General features: G+C 36.9%; 1 protein-coding gene across 3 annotated transcripts in view; it reads left to right on the top strand.

Moving 5' to 3' along the window:
• FAM3C (FAM3 metabolism regulating signaling molecule C) overlaps positions 1–19,104 on the top strand; it is a 57,488-nt gene that overhangs the window by 11,944 nt on the left and 26,440 nt on the right. Inside the window, exons 1-5 of one of the 3 annotated variants that reach the window (XM_007177250.2) lie at positions 944–992; positions 1,533–1,587; positions 5,512–5,616; positions 13,145–13,174; positions 13,949–14,072. In XM_007177250.2, coding sequence (XP_007177312.1) covers positions 1,575–1,587; positions 5,512–5,616; positions 13,145–13,174; positions 13,949–14,072 — 272 coding nt within the window. In that variant the 5' untranslated portion in view covers positions 944–992; positions 1,533–1,574. Of the gene's footprint in view, positions 1–943; positions 993–1,532; positions 1,588–5,511; positions 5,617–13,144; positions 13,175–13,948; positions 14,073–19,104 lie in introns of those variants that run through there. The other 2 variants (XM_007177249.2, XM_057550298.1) reach the window with 2 other exon arrangements.

Genomic DNA, 19,104 nt, shown 5'->3' on the forward strand with positions numbered 1-19,104 from the left:
ACAGGCCACATTCACATAAAAGTGATGTTATTTTGGAGTGTTAGCTGGGAGGAAAGGCGTATATGTGTGTTTTGAACATAATATTCAATCTTGCTGGAAGTCAAAAGAGGATTTATAACTCGTTAGGGTTTTCATTTGAGAAGCCAAGATTTTTTTTTTTTTTTTCTGCTTTTATGTGGTAACTTGTGGATACTTCAGTATCTCTTGTTTCCTTTTAGCGTTTTCCTGGCCTGTGGCTAAGTAACGGTGACTTTTCCTATTATGTGGAAGGTGTTCAGATAACTAACAAAGGAAATCAATAATGCTCAGTTCAGGACTAGCATAAATATAAATGTTGATATTTTCTTCAGGGTAGATTGAGCAGAAGGAAGGGAGTTCCCATAAGAACATTGGTCCTTTTAGGTGCTCACCACCTCCACCCCCAATAATTCCTTATTGGTGAATAAGAAAACTGCATGTCTCACTGCCTTTCAGTGTCCTTCAGGAGTCTGCCATTGCTTTTATTTGAATCATTCTGTGCATTACTAGATCAGACATCAACATTGAAACATCAGTACTAAAATACAGTCTAAAATAAAGAAATACATATTTTTGATTGATGCAATTCATTAATCGAAATTTTCTTTTGCATACCTTTCCTGTACAGTAGATTGAGTAGATTGTGGAAGCTGTCCAGCTGAACTCGAGCACGAATTTCCTATCAAACTCGTATACTTGCTTTCCCATTTTCTTTTTAAAATTTCACCTATCTAGAGTTATTTCTTAGGGGGGAACACACAAACATGTATGCAGATCTTTTTTTCCAGTATCTATTTCTTGTTATTATTAGAATAATATCAGATTACAGTTTCTTCATTTGATGTATAACATACACTGTCAGTAATGATAATTGCTAGAATATTTAAAATTGCAATTCTGTAGGTCTGAATATGTTCTTTCACAAACTTAAACTGAAAACATGAAGAGGAAGAGGACCCTGGTATTAAGATAAGGTGCGTTTCCTATAAGTGCTTATCATAGTGACACCTGAATTGTGTCATACTAAAAATGAAATGGCATCATATACTGGAGTGAGCCCTAGAGCAGGAGCCAGCAGACCTAAATCCTCACCCCATTTCTGCAAGTAATTCGTTCCCTGACTAGATAAGCAGCTTAACCTCTTTGGACCTCAACTGAAAACTGGTGGTTTGGAACTAAATATCAAAAGTTTGTTACAGATGCATAATCACTGAGAACAGTAGGGCATCATTCTGTCCGTGCTTGATGACAAGTTTTCCCTCCATCCTTCAGTTAGGGAGCAGGGGACAGAGCAGTTTTAGACACACCCTCCTCTCCGGAGCTTTTGTGGCCCAGTGGAAGGAGACAGGCCCAGTGCTAAGAGCTTTTTCATTAAATGTTAATATTGGTAGAATACTTAGAAATGTCATGACATTTACTTAATTAGTTTAATATATACACTCCAAATCAAACTCAATCTAGGGAGGAATGCTCATTCTAGACCTAATGATGTTTGCCTTTTCTTTTGATTTTAGGAGCTTATTTAATGAAAAGTGCCATAGACTGAAAAACCAAACATGAGGGTAGCAGGTAAGATACTCAATTCAGTAGAAATAATTTTGCTTTTTGTATAACCTGTTTGTTTAGTAATGACTGAATGAGAGGGTAAATAATCATTTTCTATGTTGAGTGTGACTGAATATAACAAACTAAATCATTATTTAGCCTTTTTACTTTTTTAGGTAGTTGGCAAATCATAAATTGGACGTTTAGTGGGATCTACATAAGTTTTTTGGGGACACTCCTGTTGAAATTATTTATGCTAAATATTTTAAGTTATGGTTTTTAATGTTTACATCCTTATACATTAAGCTTATTTGCCTAACAATATATAAATATAAATATATATATGTATAATGTTCATATAAAGAACGATTTTGACAACTTAGGGAGGCTGATTTTTGTTTTTGCTAAGTTCTAGCTTGTTGAGAAAAATGAATTGTGAAGTTTAAAAGCTTAAATCTTTCCTATGTGTGTGCATAAATTAAAACTAGTGTATGTGAAGAATTCAGTAAAATGTGTTTTGCGTAAATGACTGTTGTATTTGCTAGGTCGGGTTTAGCCTGCATAAGTGAGGTTATGTGTAAGGACATCTGTTTCTTAGGCAGCATACTGAGGAAATTAAAAAATACCATTTGGTGTTCATAGTATTAAGGTAATTACCTTTATCAAAAGACAGATCCATAAATAACGGGAGAGGCTGAGACCTCTTCCTACCTATAGTGAAAACAAGTGTGATTCCTCCACCCTGCCCCTCTAGCACAGCCACTGCGTAGAAGAAATGCATACTTTACATAGAAATTTCTACTAAGTAGTGTGTGTCCATCATAGGAGACAGCTTGTCATTTATCAAAATCAAGATAGTCATTCTTTTAATTATCATCTCACCAGTAAAAAAATATTCTTATGGGAGCGTCTCTAAAAGTATGGTTCTAAAAGTACGTTACTTAATTAAGCATGGTGATTTGAAATAAAGCAAGTTTCTCTTTCTCATGTAATTCTACATTCATTCTAGTTGAAATTAACTTTGTCATCTAATCCATTTCTCTGATTTTGACGATTAATACCAAGGTTAATTGATGAGTAATTATTCACTGAGTGCTGATGTTATATTTGACACTGTTCCTAGTATAGGTCTCAAGGGGACTGCCTTTAATGAAGGAGTAAGGAAGATTAGCTATTAGTTTATTGCTTGTAGACTAATTAGTCTCTTCTAATTAAAAAAAAAAATCCTGGTTGCTTTGAAATATCCTTATAGCCATTATTCTTAACAGTGAGGCATTAATGTCTCAAGTTTATGCTTTTTAGTTTGTGAAAAATAGGGACACACTCAGATTAGTACAGTCCATGGCTGGAAGTAGGAGGGAATCTCATGGATGGAATGGGAACTGTGGTGTGCTGTGGGTAGGCCCCTCCCAGTCCAGAAGTGGATGGTGGCAGCTCTGGAGGAGCCCCTCTGCAGCAGGAGGTCCAGAACTCTACCGTTATGGAGGCTCTGCTGGCCTTCACCCGCCTGCCCCTCTCAGGGACCTTCTGCTTGTTCTATCACCAGTTAGTTTCTCCACCTCTAAATTCTCTATTTCTTAGAGCTTTTGTTTCCTCCTGCTTCCTTTGATGGTTTCTTATAATTGAATAGGTCTTGGTTTAAAACTAAATTCTGCTGCTAACTAGTTATGTGACCTTAGGCAAGTGATCTAAATTTTTGACCTTGTTTTCCTTATTTGTAAAATGAAACTAGTATCTTGAAAGTCTGTGCAAATGAGGTTGTGCTAATAAGGCACTTAGATCTGTAGTAGGCACTCATTAAATGGTGTGTGTATATTTTATATACATGTATGTATATGTAAATATGATGTATATAGTTTAGTGTAGGCTTAGGTTTAGCTTGGTATTGAATTTAGTCCAGAACTTTCGTATATTATAAACTTGGTATCTTAATCATTGTAATATTTCAGTCTTGAACAACGAAGGTTTGGTATATCTGCTTTAAGGGACAGGGAAAGATTATTTGCACACGCCCATGATTGCTAGAAAATGAGATGTTAAGACTGTCATGTGACGTATAGTCTTCCAGCCCTTGGTCTTAAATGATCCAGAAGGAATATGCCACCTGTTAACCCTTCATCTATTTGGCAAACACTTGTTGAGAGTATTACTATGTATCAATACAAGGCACTCTACTAGATCCTGTGGGGGAAGAGTTCAAAGACTAATGGAATTTTACTCTCTTATGTGCTAAAAATGTAGATGACTTGTAGTCACTCTTCTTTTCTTTTTTCTTTTTATTCAAACAGAAAGTCACAGAAATTATAATCATCCTCATCAGTTCACTCAGTCCCATGTAATTAATTTTTTTTTTCATCTTGATCTTTTGTCAGCACTTTTATGAATTCATCAGTTTTCCATTAGAGTTCTGAAAGTGCTTATTCATTCAGTTCAGCAGTATAGTCAGTTACCAGAAACCTGTACTTGTCAGAGTCTTTTCCATGAAAACAGGAAGCAGTTTTGGAAGCGGGAGAAGGAACAAAACAGGAGGCGGGGTGGGAATTGATTGGTTTAGTAGTTAGGCTTCCTCCTTGCCGTCTCATGTCTATTATTTATACAGCGTTTCTAAGTAAAAATGAGTAGCTCTGAGAACCTCCTGCTTCTCGGCGTCGCCAGCCCTTCTGAGCCTCACCCATTCATTCGTTTCCCTTCCCCGTAAGGATGCAGTCCCAGTCTCTAGGTTTATGAAGTTAGGATGAACACAGTTCTGTTTTACTCTTCCTTATCCGGTAAGTTGAGTTTTGGTAGTTTCCCTGAAGAATGTGGTAATCTGATGGTAGCGGAGAACCGTGCAAAGCACTGGGCTCTGTCAGGATCCCTGGGTTCCTGCCCTTGTGCTGCCGCTAAGATATCTGTAATCTTGCGCAGTTGCCTCACTTGTGGGCTTTTGTTTCCTTAAGGATAGTGAAATGCCTGCTGATCTTTTAGATCAGTATAAATTAAACTTTTGGTAAGAGAGGGGAATGGAGATTATATAGGCAAATATCAATATTGTTTCTGAATAGCCTAGTGAGATGGCTCTGAAATTCTAAGAATAAGAAGATGATGTCTCTTTCCTGTCATTTTTCATGTCCTTTCGTATCTTGTACTTTTTCTTTCCTAGGTTTGCTTAGCTGTGGAGAAGAAAGACAAGTGATGATTCATATTAAGCAGTTAATTAGTTAGTAGCAGTGCTAATTATTTGTAAGGCACTCAGAAATAGTTAAACATATAAAGGTATGGAAGACTCAGAGTCTGTTCACAGAGCTTACCATGTAACCATGTTAAATGTGATAGGTGCCGAATTAAGTCCTCCAGGAGTGGGGAAGGCGTGTCTTAAACTTTGGTATCAAGTATGAGGGGAGATATTTCGTTGTTCACCATACCAGGAGCACTTGTGTGCTTCAAGAGATATGTGGGTTGGTGAGGACAGTAAACCTGTTACATTTCACTTGAGAACTCCTTACCGAGTGGACATCCTGGTCTATTGCCTTAGTATCTCTGGAAGGTTCAGTGTTTTTGTATCCTCTCTGTCTTGTATTGCCCTTTATCATTGAAAAGGATTGAGAGTGTGTCATCCCACATACTTGGTGGTGGTGTTCCATTAGCCTTGATACTTTTGTGTAGTCAGCCAGAAGTTGATAGCAGGTCATTTTTTTTCCATGAGAAAACTAAGCAGATGACTCAGGCAGTCCTGTGTCTAGGTTGCTAGACAATCTCATAATTATTTGATCAGAAAAATCAATCAAAATAGATTGTTGGTACAGTTTTTGTTGTAACTCAAGTAAAATTAAGATCCAGTAGATAAGAAGTAGATATTTGTTAGTCTTAAGAATTTTTTAAATACACTTACGTTTTTCATGGAAATGCATAACTAAAAATTCTGTGGGCCCATAAGCTCATGTTGAATTATTTCTGCCCTTTATCTAGGTGCTGCAAAGTTGGTGGTAGCTGTGGCAGTATTTTTACTGACATTCTATGTTATTTCTCAAGTATTTGAAATAAAAATGGATGCAAGTTTAGGAAATCTATTTGGTAAGTTTTATTTCTTTTTCCCTTTCTTAAATTTTATTTGTGATGAGATTGTCTTTAAATTTTTACCAGTTATCAACACTGAGTTACTCTGCTGTTTGGGCTGTCTAGAAAAGAAAATGAAATTATATTGGTAAGTGTGATTCGTTGGAATATTCTAAAATATACAATAGAAAATCTTACAATTAATTCAATATAAAGCATGAATCTTCTATTCAACATTTTGAATATATTTAATGGGGCCTATTTTATGCTTGCCTAGGGACATTATTCATGGCATTCTAAATGCACATGCTAGAAGATATCACACCCTATTTGAGTTGGCTGCTTAAAAACTTGGAACCAAATCTAACCCTCAGTTAGCAAGTGATTAGGAGTCATGATAATGCATTTTAAATACCAGCCATAGAAATCCATCTTGCTTTCCTACCCTTATTTTCCTTCTGCACCATTTTTCCTTTTAGCAATTTATTTGGTGCTATGTTGTAAATGTACCACTACAAGCTGCCTTAATTCAGTTTTAAACAAAATCTTTAAGTTGATAAAATAAGTTAACATTTGAAATGTTTGAATAAGCTTTGGCTGAGCACTGTGTAAAGTATTAAAAAATAACTCATGAAAGGTCAGACTCTGAAACCTAGAAACAGTATTTTGACCTAGTAGGCAGAAATCAAATGAAACAACCTTGAGATCTCTGGAATAGTTGGTGAGTTTTGCTTTCTGTAAATTAATATAAGACCTAATACATTCCCTCTCACATCTAGTTTCAAGACTCCCTTAAACCAGTGTTTCTCAAACTTCAATGTCAAAGGAATCTCTAGGGAATCTTGATAAATGCAGATTCTGATTCAGTGTCTGGGATGGGGCCTGAGAGTCTGCATTTCTAACAAGATCCCAGGTGATGCTGATTTCCCATCCATGGACCATATACTGGGTATCAGGCTTTAGACAGTTCTGGCATGTAGTCCTCAATTTCTGTATATTTTCATTTCTGTACATTTTCAGGTGACTTTTCTTACAATGACTACTTAAAAGTACTTCCTTGTATTGCACTGAATTCTGCCTTTTATTCTCCCAAGTAATTTCAATCCACTGATCTTGCTTCTACCTGCTGGAGCCCTCTTCCACATTAATGATCTCTTAAATAGTTAAGTTGTGGTTATTCTCCTCCATGCCATCTTTTTATAAGTTTTCATCTTATCAAGTTATAAAATCCTCCCTTTGAACCATTCTTCTTAATGCACTGGTTATTTTCCTCCTGTCAATTTTTTGGCACCCATCTTAAAATGAAGTATCCAGGATCGAGCATAGAATAGTTGTTGCAAAGTGTAGTGAGAATTGTCTTGACTTCTCCTGGGCTGTGTGCTTCTGTTACTGCAAAGGGCCAGCCTGGGGTCCTTTGAGAGCACAGCTGGTTTCGGTTGAAGGATGGGGCACAAAAACATGGAAGGCATTGAGGACTTGTTCAGTGTTGCTGTGGAAACAATGTGCTGTAGCTAATTCTTCTAAGTAAGGTTGATGGTAAGGGAAGACAACTATGGGGATGGTAGCTTGAGGCAGAAGTAAGTTGAACATTTTTTTCTTTTTTGAAGTAATAGAGAGGTTTTCACTTCTCTGTAGGCCTCGGGCAAGGAGTCAGTGAATTACAAATCAATGGGAAGAGATTAAACAGAGAAAAAAGGATGATCCTGGAGAGAAGGGAGCCATGGGACCATTGATACAAATGAAAAATTACTTTGGGAAAAGGCCCACTGTTTTCAGAGAGAAGAGGCTGGGTGTGGGCACAGTGTTTCCCTGGTTTGGATCTTCATCTCTAGTCTGGATGGTTTATTTGGACATTACAGGGATGTTCTTGGGTCTATTTCTTGTCTTTGACATCTGCCTATGTCACCACTGCCAGAGCAATTCTCTTAAAACTCTTGAATCTTTAGTATTTCACTGGAGAGTAAAATCTGAACTCCCTGCTAGGATGACACTCAGTCCCCAGCCTGCCTCTGCCTTCCCCACCTGTACTCCCCCACCCTTCCTGCCCTCCCTCCCCCCGCTGGCTGTGCCCACGTGCACGTGATCTACAGACACAAACCCTGTCCTGTCCTTTCCTACCTCAGCCTTTGTTCATGCTTCCTCACCCCGCACATCTTTCTCATCTCCCCTTCATCTGTTAATCCTTCTCATTTTTCAAAACTGCATAAGTGCCCCTTCTTGGGAGAAGTTGTATTTTAGTCTCCCTCTTTTCCCTGTTAGAATGTTTCTCCTTTTTCTGAACTGTCCATTATAATGCATAGTACTTATGTCTCAATTTGGCCTGATTTTATTCTGCCTTACATTATAGAATTTCATTTATTCTTTTTCATGTATTCGGCCTCCCTTACTGGAGAACGAATGTTGAGAGCACTGATATCTTAGTGACTGACCTAGCATCTAGCGCTGGGTCCTGTACATAATAAATGCTGATTGAATGGAAAATGAATATAGGTAATTGAGAATTAGGATTTTTACATGGGGAGGAAGAGTATTTTCAATGTGGGATTCATTTAAAGCTGTATTAGTTGACAAGCCACTGGTCGTCAGCTATGAACAAGCACTGAGCTACTCTAGGATAGTCGTCTTTCTTAATTTTCATTTTGATTTTTCCTAATGTTACGAACATGCAAGTTTTTATTGTGTATGTTTTAGCTATTTAATTTAGGCATTCTTAGGGCAGATGGTTTATTTTGTTGTCATAACTGAAGTTATGACAACTGAAGTTATGTTCTGTATCCACAAAACCTTATTGGATTCCAGTCTATTGAATTGGTGAAAATTTAATTTGTGTGGTTATTTTTAATTCTTATTTCAGAATAATTCAGCAAAGATGGAGATATGGTTGTGTTTGCCATTTGTTTAGCATCTAACTTAAGTTTAACTCGACATTAAGATTGTTTCTATAATCAGTATCTTAGAGGGGCCCGTGAGATTAACTATAGTTCTTTTGGTGGTGAACTTTTCCCATTTTTCAGCTTGTTGATATAATAACTTACTTGATAGTTTATGTAAATTTACATTCAGGTTGATTATATAGTACTGTTTTAGAAAAATAAAAACATTTCTAGAAAGGAAGAATGAAAAATTTTGCCTGCAATTAGTAGTTGAAATAACCAAAATAGGGGCTTCCCTGGTGGCGCAGTGGTTGAGAATCTGCCTGCCAATGCAGGGGACACGGGTTCGAGCCCTGGTCTGGGAAGATCCCACATGCCGCGGAGCAACTGGGCCCGTGAGCCACAATTACTGGGCCTGCGCGTCTGGAGCCTGTGCTCCGCAAGAAGAGAGACCGCGATAGTGAGAGGCCCACGCACCGCGATGAAGAGTGGCCCCTGCTTGCCACAACTAGAGAAAGCCCTCGCACAGAAATGAAGACCCAACACAGCCATAAATCAATCAAATAAATTAAAAAAAAAAAAAAAGAAATAACCAAAATAGATTCTGTTTTTTTTAAACAACTTTTAACAAAACTTTTTATTTTAAGATAATTGTGGATTCACATGCATTTTTAAGAAATAATATGGAGAGATCCTACATACCCTTTACTCAGTTTCTCATTGGTAACGTCTTATTAAGCTACATACAGTGTCACACCAGGACATCAACATGGGTACAGTCTACCAGTCTTAGTTATGATTGTGGTTTAACATAGTGTTAGTTTTCAATATGGATACTTAACAGCTAGTAAATATACTGAAAACAGTCCAAAATATTTTTGCAGTAAGTACTTAATATTCTCTTTAGTTGATTTATTTTTACCTTTCAGATTTAAACCACTGAAATAGTATATACATATAAATTTTTTGAGACATTATTAAAAACTAAAGTACAAAGTAGTTCTATTGGATTTCTTTAGCCTGACTTGTTGAAAGACATTCACTGATAAAACCAAATGTTTATTATCGTTTCTTGAAGTGAAAAGCTGAATATATTGAAAGACATTAAGAATTAAAGCTATCAAGGTAGTTTGAGAAATGAAAGTTGCAGAAAAGGAGGGATTTTTGTGTTTGTATGTTGTGCCCATACTCTACATGTGGAAAACATCCTGTTTTATTTATGAATATTTACCTTATTGGCCTCCAGGTGTTAAAATTCTCAGAACTGCAGGCCAAATAGAGGGCTTTTGCTTGTGATGCATATTGGATAAAATTTGTTTTAATCTGAAAAGTTTTTCACTAGAGGTTTGTTTTTTCCTTTGAGCATCTTCTCCCCTTACTCTTACACAAATTAAATGGAGGTGATGTTATTTCTCAAAAGTCTGATGATTAAGAAACATTTACCCCAAATCTTATCCCAGTTAAGTTTTTTAAATTGAGTTGCATTGATTTATTATTTATTTATTAATATCCCTTAAGTTTTCCAATCAAACCCGTTTGACCATTTTAGAGGCTCATCCCTGGCTTTCCTTCTGTCTCCTTTTCCTCAGCCACACTCTCCCTCTGAGTGTTAGTTGATGATTAATGTCTCTAAGATTTCTCTCCTCAGCCCTCTCCTCATTTTAAGTCCTCCCTTTGTGTGGCCTCATCATTTGCCTGTTTTCCAGTTTATATCTTCATCCCAGGTCTCATTTACTGGCTGGCCTCTAGACTTCTGCCTGGGTCTTCTCCAAGTGTCTTAAAATTAACAGGTCCACAGAGAGCTCAGCATCCGTCCCACACCCCGTCTCCTCAGTAGATAACAAACATCTTGAGTGAGAGATAGTGTTTTTGTTCTTTGGCTCATGTAAATGGATAAATGAATGCTTCTAAAGGCAAATGTCTGAGAGGTAAACTTGATTCCTCCCTTTCCATCACCCCTCCATCTGGTCTGTTCCACAGCCTTAGTTGTTCTGAGCCTGTCTACTTCTTTCAAACCCACAGTCACTGCTTTTGTTCAGGTTGCTACCCTTTTTCACCTGGATTACCTTAGCAGCGTCCTTGTCCTTGTGGACTCCTTGTCTCGAGTCTTGAATCCTCTGCAGTCTGTTCTCCACTCTGCAGTCAGAAGGATGGTTCTGAAAGCCACCTATCCTGCTTCCTGCTCCTAGCAGGACTAGTGGTTTTTATACCTGTGATCATTAGACCTCAGACAGTCCCATTTTGTGGGGGGTGAATATAAGTCTGGGTGCTAGAATGAGATATGGCTTTGAAAACTCGCTCCGCCGATTACTAATTATGCATAGAACAAATCCAGTCACTAAACCTATCTGTTCTCAGTTTCTTTCTCTTCAAAACAGAGGTGATGGGCAAATCAATAATACATGCAAAAGTACTTGATAGAGTGCCCCACATATGTGAATGAGCTGTTATATTACCCCTGTTTTGATCCCACTATCTTCCCCATATCTGGCTATCATAAGTTGGGTATGCCAGCATTCCTGATTTGAACAATGTTCCTCCGTAAGCATCTTAACATCTGAGCCTGATGATACTTGTTTGTTTAGGTCTAAGTGAAATTGAGACTTTCTTTTTTTTTTTTTTTAATTAATTAATTATTCGTTTATTTTGGGCTGCATTGGGTCTTCATTGCTGGGCGCACGCGGGCTTTCTCTAGTTGCAGAGAGCGAGGGCTACTCTTCGTTGCGGTGTGCGGGCTTCTCATTGTGGTGGCTTCTCTTGTTGCGGAGCACGGGCCCTAGACACGCAGGCTTCAGTTGTTGTGGCACACGGGCTTAGTTGCTCGCGGCATGTGGGATCTTCCCGGACCAGGGCTCGAACCCGTGTCCCCTGCATTGGCAGGCGGATTCTTAACCACTGCGCCACCAGGGAAGTCCAAGACTTTCTGGTCTACATGCTGCTAATCACTGGCTGCTAGTCACTCTCTGGCTTTCATTTTCTCATTTACAAAAGTGAGAGCATTGGACCAAATGGTCTCTAGAATTATTTTTCCCTTTTGTGACATAATTAAGGAAAAATGATATAATTAAAGAAATTGAAAGAATGAGCCCCAGCACCCTAATTTACTAATTGATCATTTTTTGTTTCCTTCAAGTCTTTGTCCTTATCCATGAATATTTTTAGTACTCACAGATAAAGTTTGTTTTTTGCTTTATTCCATGCATTTAACTTTTCCCATGTGACTGCATTGCACATATGACTTCAACGGTGCATAATATTCTGAGTGTTCTGTAGAGTTAATGACCTTCATTTACTTAGTTGTTTTCCTGTTTTTAAACATTTATATATTATTTTCAGCTTTAACATTCTGTTCTCCAGTTTCAGTACTGGTTTTACAGGAAATTCGCAGTTACCTAAAATAGTACAGAACTAAAAACTAAGTGACTATTTATAGTTAAACAGCTGGCAAGCATTTATGACACTGCACACTTATTAGCTAAATCAGGAAATGGCTATCCACAATACAATTGACGATCTGAATTGTAATCTCCTGGGCTGGGATCAGATGTTCGTGCTTTTAAAAAACTCTAAGTGTAGATGTCCAGGTTGACATCTACTGCATTTGGGTTAAGATTTGATCAGAAAATTCTGGCTTCCTTGAACTGATAAATGATAAAATAAAACTCTTAGTAATGACCTTTTTTTAATTATTATTATACCTAATACATTTCTATTTTAGGGAAATTAAAGCTTCCTACCACCACTAACCCTCTTGTGTTCTTCCCCCTCCCCAAATCTCTTAGCCTAACCTCTGAGATAGATTTATATATATTCTCCAGGACTTTATATGCATATGTACACTACACCATACAGCAGCAACAACTTTTAAACACCCTAATAGTCACCAAGTATATATTTTAACTCATTTAAAGGGAAGTGTGAAATACTGTATGATATCACTTATATATGGAATGTAAAAAGAACAAACTCAGAGAAACAGAAAAGAATGCTGGTTACCAGGCGTTGGGAGGGGGCGGAGTTAATGAGGAGACATTGCTCAAAGGGTACAAACTCCCAGTTATAAGATTAACAAGTTTGGGGATTGAATGTACAACATGGTGATTATAAGCTAATAATACTGTCATATACTTGAATGTTGCTAAAAGAGTAGATCTTAAATGTTCTCGAGGTGCTAGCTACTATTATTGGGGTATAGTATTATACCACTATATGTACTGCTATCGTGGTAATCATTTTGCAGTTTATAAATGTATCATATCAAAGTGTTGTGCACCTAAACTTACACAATTTTATGTGTCAACTATATCTCGAGAAAGCTGGAAAAAATTAAAAATGAATTTAAAAAAGTTAAGCTTGTAGAGTAACTTTCTGATTGGTATTTAAATTTATAATAACTAAAACTAAACATAAAATGTAAAGGTAAAAACAAAGTGCTCTATCAATAATAAAATAATACTCTCCATAATTCCTCTACATAATTGTTTGTAGTGAATTATGTAGCCTAAAAGTTACTTTCTCACTTTTTCTCTAAAGTGATATTCATGTTTTATGTATTGTATACTAAACAATAATTCAAACACATTTTTATAGGCCTGTTAGCTCCACACATGTTTAAAAGTGATACTTGCCAATAGCTTTATTCTTTCTAACGAAAATAACTTTTTTTTCCTTAGCAAGGTCAGCATTGGACGCAGTTGCACGTTGTAAGTATTTCATCTCAATATTTTGCAGATGGTTTATTCTTTTTCTCTTAGGCATATGAGAACTTATATTCAAACAATGGATATAGTTCAATGTGAGCAAAACTGATATTAGAAATTATTAAGTTTTAAGGAAGCTATTTGATTGGACAGCTCAATATTTTGGGTATGTATTTATAATGGATATTTTGTTCCATTAGTGTTTTTTAGCTTCAGTATTATAAGTACAGAAAGTGTGTAAAAGAATTCCTAGTTAGGGGATATATGTATATGTATAGCTGATTCACTTTGTTATAAAGCAGAAACTAACACACCATTGTAAGGCAATTATACTCCAATAAAGATGTTAAAAATAAAAAAAGAATTCCTAGTTAGAACTAGTATGTGAGCAGATATTCAGTGATGCGTCAGGCTTTTTACTGTCCATTTATTTTGCATATATGGACTGGAAATGCAAAGTAACAATTCCAGACCTCCCCCATCCTGGTTTTTTAAAATAAGCTTAAAAATAATTAGATAAAATGTATTTACCCTCATGAAGATCGTGTTCCTTGTTCCATTTATGTTAATTGTTAGCTTGTTTCCTAGGAGGTTCCGTTTTGTTTTGTTTTGAGGTTCTTTGAAACTCTCAGGAAAAAAAAACAAACTAGCATGTAGTTTAAGATATGTATATCTTGGTGTTTTGCATAACGCCCTTTGTGGTTTGAGATATGAAACAAACTAAATACAGATTCTGTTAACATCGTTTTCTTAAAAAAATTTTTTTTCTCTCCAAAGCTACAAAACCTCCCAGATATAAATGTGGGATCTCAAAAGCTTGCCCTGAGAAGCATTTTGCTTTTAAAATGGCAAGTGGAGCAGCTAATGTGGTAGGACCCAAAATCTGCCTGGAAGACAATGTGTAAGTATTTATCAATTTGGAAGTATAACGTGTGCTATTAAATTTTAGCAAATTGAACCTGAGTTTAATGGATCCTTTGAAAATGTATTGGGCATGCTTTTACTAAAGAAAAGTGATTTCCATTTCCATTATACAATTTTTCCCCACTCATTTAAGGAGTCTTCAAGTTCTTACATTCCATATTAGACTGACATAAGAACATAGCATTTATTCAGCTTTGTGTAAAGATGAGAGATTTCCTCTGAGTGAATTCTCTAGATCCCAACTGGTAGTCATAGACACAGGTGGCTATTGAATTTTGATTCTTAAGTAATAGGGGAAAAGTTAATTCATTTAAATTAATTAAAAGTTCAGTCCCTCAGTCACACCAGCCACATTTCAAGTGCTAATAGTCACGGACAGCTTGTGCCTACCCAACTGAACAGCACAGATAGAGAGCATTTCCATCGCTGCAAAGAAGTCCAAATAGGACCATTTTTGTCAAATAGATAGCACTGCCCTAGATAATAAACACTTTATCTTACAAACCAACATCTTTCATCTTAAATGTTTGAATGCTGCTTGTTGAAGTATGAAATAACCCAGCAATAACCTCAAGTCCATTGTGGCCCAGAACTGCTTGCCACTAAACTGAACGGTTTCCTTTATTGAGATGCTCTACAAAGTATACTTTTTAGGTTTTTGCAGCCTCCTACCCCAGTGTCCATTGTCACTTGATTGTGAAGTTCCTGCCTGTGAAGTTGCAAACCTTACTTTTAGTTGGTTGCTTTTAATCTGGTCTTGCCTGAAAAATTAGATATGTGAGCTTATTTAAGCTTCACATAAAATAATATATGTACCATTAATATGTAGAATAAAGAGTGAGGTAATTTTACAGATAGAAGGAAACGAAGCAGTTTTTCCCAGCATTTTGTGTGTTTTTTTAATATAGAAGCGCTAACATTTTTATCCTAACCCCCTTTTCAGTTAACCATGCATAGGTTATTTAGCCTCTTAAAATAACACTTTTCTTATAAATTAAAGGCTTGAGCTAGATGATCTTTAAGATCCCTACTCATTTCCTTTTTCCTCATGCTGATGATAATCCATTGTTAATCCATTGTCCTCTGATGTCTCATAATAGCCTTGCTTTACTGAATTGAATTAAAAAGCACTTGGATTTTAGTTAGTAGATTTTGCATTAAATAATATCCTTCGCATTACCTTAGAATGTTCCCATTCACCATTTTCACCTTTTTCACCTTGTTTGGCTAAAGGGGCCGGAAATTTGATTCTGAATAATAAGCAGAAGTTCTCTTAGAATGCCCAGCCCACAGTAGATTGTCTTTAGAAACCTCTGCCCCCTTGAAGCATGAAAGTTTTAATGCAAAGAAGAAGAGATCAAACTCTAATGAACACTAGCAAGTTCTCTATTCACAGATTAGAACAGGTTAAAAAGAAGAGAGAAGCATATGTATGTAGGCAGTGGAGTCTGGTGAAATAAGTACGGGCTTAGAGCCAGAGAATTTGGTTCTAGCATAGTGGGCATGTCATGTAGAATTTGTATTTCAGTTTGTTTAACCGTAAAATTGAGACAGGCTACCTATCCATCCTCTTTTCAGGAATCCTTCTGCCATTCCCATGAGAGGTTAAATAATTGATGGGATTTTACAGTTTTGCCTCAGGCCCTGAAATCTAGTCCTTGAAGAAGGACTGAATAATTGGCCAGGGATCCCTAGTGGAGAAATAGGGACAATTCACAGTCTAGTACCTTTTCCAGTATATTCTATCTCTGTATTGAAAGTTTTTCCAGGGAATTCCCTGGTGGTCCAATGGTTAGGATGCCACGCTTCCACTGGCAGGGGGTGCAGGTTTGATCTCTGGTCGGGAAACTAAGATCCCACCTGCTGCGTGGCCAAAAAAAGAAAGAAAAAGAAAAAAAATAATAAAAGCAGATTGATACATGGCATACTCATTTGTAGCCAGTGGGTAATTTGAGACATTAAATAGCATGTTTCTAGAAAGTTTTTCCAACAAAAAATGTTAAAGAAAGAGTCTAAGTTTTCTTAGCGTCATTCATTCCATTCACTTATTCAGCAAATATTTGCTGAGCACAGTCCCTGCTTCCATGGAACATACAGTCTAGTAGGGAGATGGATATTTAAGAAGTAAATGCAAATAAATAATTAGAAATTGTGGCACACGCTGCACAGAGCAGCAAGGTGTGAAGAATACTTACGGGGGCAAGTGAGGTGAGGTCGAGGTGTCCAACTTTAGATTGAGTGGGTCAAGGAATAATTTCTCTAAGACAGTGATGTTTAGTCTGAGAACTAAAGGATAAGAAGGAAGACAGCCAGGTGAAGAGTGAGGGAAGACCATTCTAGACAGAAGGAAGAGCATGCTTGAAGGCCCTAAGATGGGACAGAGCTGGAGAGAAGTAAGGGCTAGGCGAGTGGAACTTACAGGCCATGCAGGGAAAGAGATGAGATCTTTTTCTGAGTGTGCTGAGAGGTTGCTGAAGGTTTTCAAACTCTGGCATGTCATCACTTCATTTACATTGAAGAAAATGATCTGACTGCTGGGTAAAATGATTGGAGAAGTAAAGAGAGCAATTGGAGGGTGATTACCATGGCTGCCATAGCGCTTCAATTCCACTCTCCCGCCCCCCCCCACACACACACAGTTGGCAAGAGACTTTTTTTGCCTGTGTACCCACTGAAATATGTACGTGAATACTAAAAATACCTAAGTAGAAATTTTAATATTTTCCTACACATGCTCTGAGCATATGCAAACTCATTTTGGACACTACTGGTCCAGATCATTGCTTCTCAGTGGGGGTGATTTTCTCCCCAGGGGACCCTTGTCAAGGTCTGCAAACATTTGGGGACATCAGAGCTGTGGAGGTGCTGCTTATAGAGGCCAGGGATGCTCTCAGACCTCCTACGGTGCACAGCACAGCCCTTCCACACGAATTATCAAGTCCGTAGTATCATCATAGACTGAGATTTAGAAACCCCAGTGCAGATAAAAGATGGTAAGATAGGGTCGTGGTCATGGTTTTAAGGACAGGTGGACGCAGTCAAGATATATCATGGGGAATAAGATGGATTTCAAACTTCTCATTAGTTAGAAATAGAAAATCCCGGGTATAAATATCAGGTGTCACACGGTACAGGAATAGTAGCTCTTTTTCTTTTGTATTATAGAACCCATAGAGTTTACTAATATTCAAGATACAGCTTTTATTTCAGGCATTTAGTCGTATGATTTCAGTTTATATGAAGTTGATATTAGGAATAATACTTCACCTTTTATTATAATCTTAATGTTTGATACAGAAATTATATGGCAGACTATTTTGAGGGATTTTTTTTTTCACGTTGAGAGGCAAGATAGTGTTTTTGGCTGTGAGGTCCAAAAGGTAAAATCAAGGATACTATGTAGGTACTTACATAATCATTTAAAATATAACCATTTTAAAAAAGTAAAAACCATTCTAAGGTCGTGAGTGGTAAAACAAAACAGCCAGCCAGCCAGCTGGCTAGTTTTGACCCATGGGCTGTAGTTTGTTAAACCCTTCTCTAAACGAATCATTTTAAGACATAATAGCTAGAACACGTTGGAGGTATTTGAAACAAAACTCTATTCAGAGTTGTAGAATCTATCTATAGATTGTATAATCATTTTTTTTAGCTATTTGCCTGCAGGTGTGGAGCGGTGGTGGGGTGACCTTCATATTCGTAAAGGATAAAAGAAAATATTTCAACTTGTGTTATTAGTAAGAGTGACTAACCTTTATACATTTAAAATCTTTAGTGGTTTGTCCTTTGCTCCCTGTAGGTTTCCCCTGATAAAACTTAGTTTTTAAAACTTGATAAGCTACTGCCCTCTTGTGGGAAGCGTATGTCATAGTGCTGCTTTGTTGCCTTTATTTCTCTGCTCTCTGATAGACGCAGCCACACACTCCAAATGATCTCTCTTGGAGAAGACGCCGTGACAATTATTACTCTAACAGGTTAATCATAGCTCTGGCTTCTTCATATCAGTGGTGGCTACAACACATTTCCAAAAGGAGCAGAACAAATGCATTTTGAAACTTCCCTCTTATGCAGCAGACTTGTTTGGTTCTCTTATGGCCCACCTTTCACAACTGGTCTTGCACACACATAAAAAAAGGTCTGTGTTTTATTAACTACATTTAAGTTTTAGAGAACAAGTGAAATTTTGAAGACAGATATGCGACGAGTATGGGTAAATAGTTAAATGTTACTGAGCTTTTACAAATCAAATGTTTCTGCTTTTCGTTTTTTAATGGATCTTAGGAGTAGAGTTTTTTTTTTTAACTTTTTATTTTTGAAAAAATTACAGAAATCTCAGGCCGTTGCAAAGATAATACAGAGAGGTCTCATGTGCTCTTTACCCATTTTTCCACGTGGTTGTATCTTACGTATCAATAATTACAGTATAATATCAGAACGGAAATTATCAGTATAATGTGTATGTTTAGTTCTATGTCATTTTATCATGTGTAGACTCATGTAACCAGTGCAGCAATTAAGATACAGAATTATTCCGTCACCACAAAGATCTTTTTCATAATACCCTCTAATAGTCACCTCCACCATCACTGACCTCTGGAAACCACTAATCTGTTTATCATTTCTATCATTTTGATGTTTTGAGAATGTTATATAAATAGAATCATACAATATGTAACCATCTGAGATTGGATTTTTTTCACTCAGGACAATGCTTTTGAAATACTGGTTCGTATTAATAATTTACTCCTATTTTATTGCTGACTAATATTCTGTGGTATGGATATACCACAGTTTATCCATCACCTGTTGTCCTCAACCAGACAATTTCAGTGCTTCTGATTTTGGCTGTTATTGATAAAGCTGCTATGAACAGTCATATACAGATTTTTGAATTTCGAATGCATCTTTATTTCTCTGTAATAGAATGCCCAGAAGCTCTGGGTTGTGTGTTAAGTGTAATGTTTAATTTTGTAAGAAACTGCCAAACATTGTCCAGAGGGACTGCTCCA

This window comes from Balaenoptera acutorostrata, chromosome 7 (genome assembly GCF_949987535.1).
Source record: "Balaenoptera acutorostrata chromosome 7, mBalAcu1.1, whole genome shotgun sequence".
In the NCBI taxonomy this organism is placed as follows: domain Eukaryota; kingdom Metazoa; phylum Chordata; class Mammalia; order Artiodactyla; family Balaenopteridae; genus Balaenoptera; species Balaenoptera acutorostrata.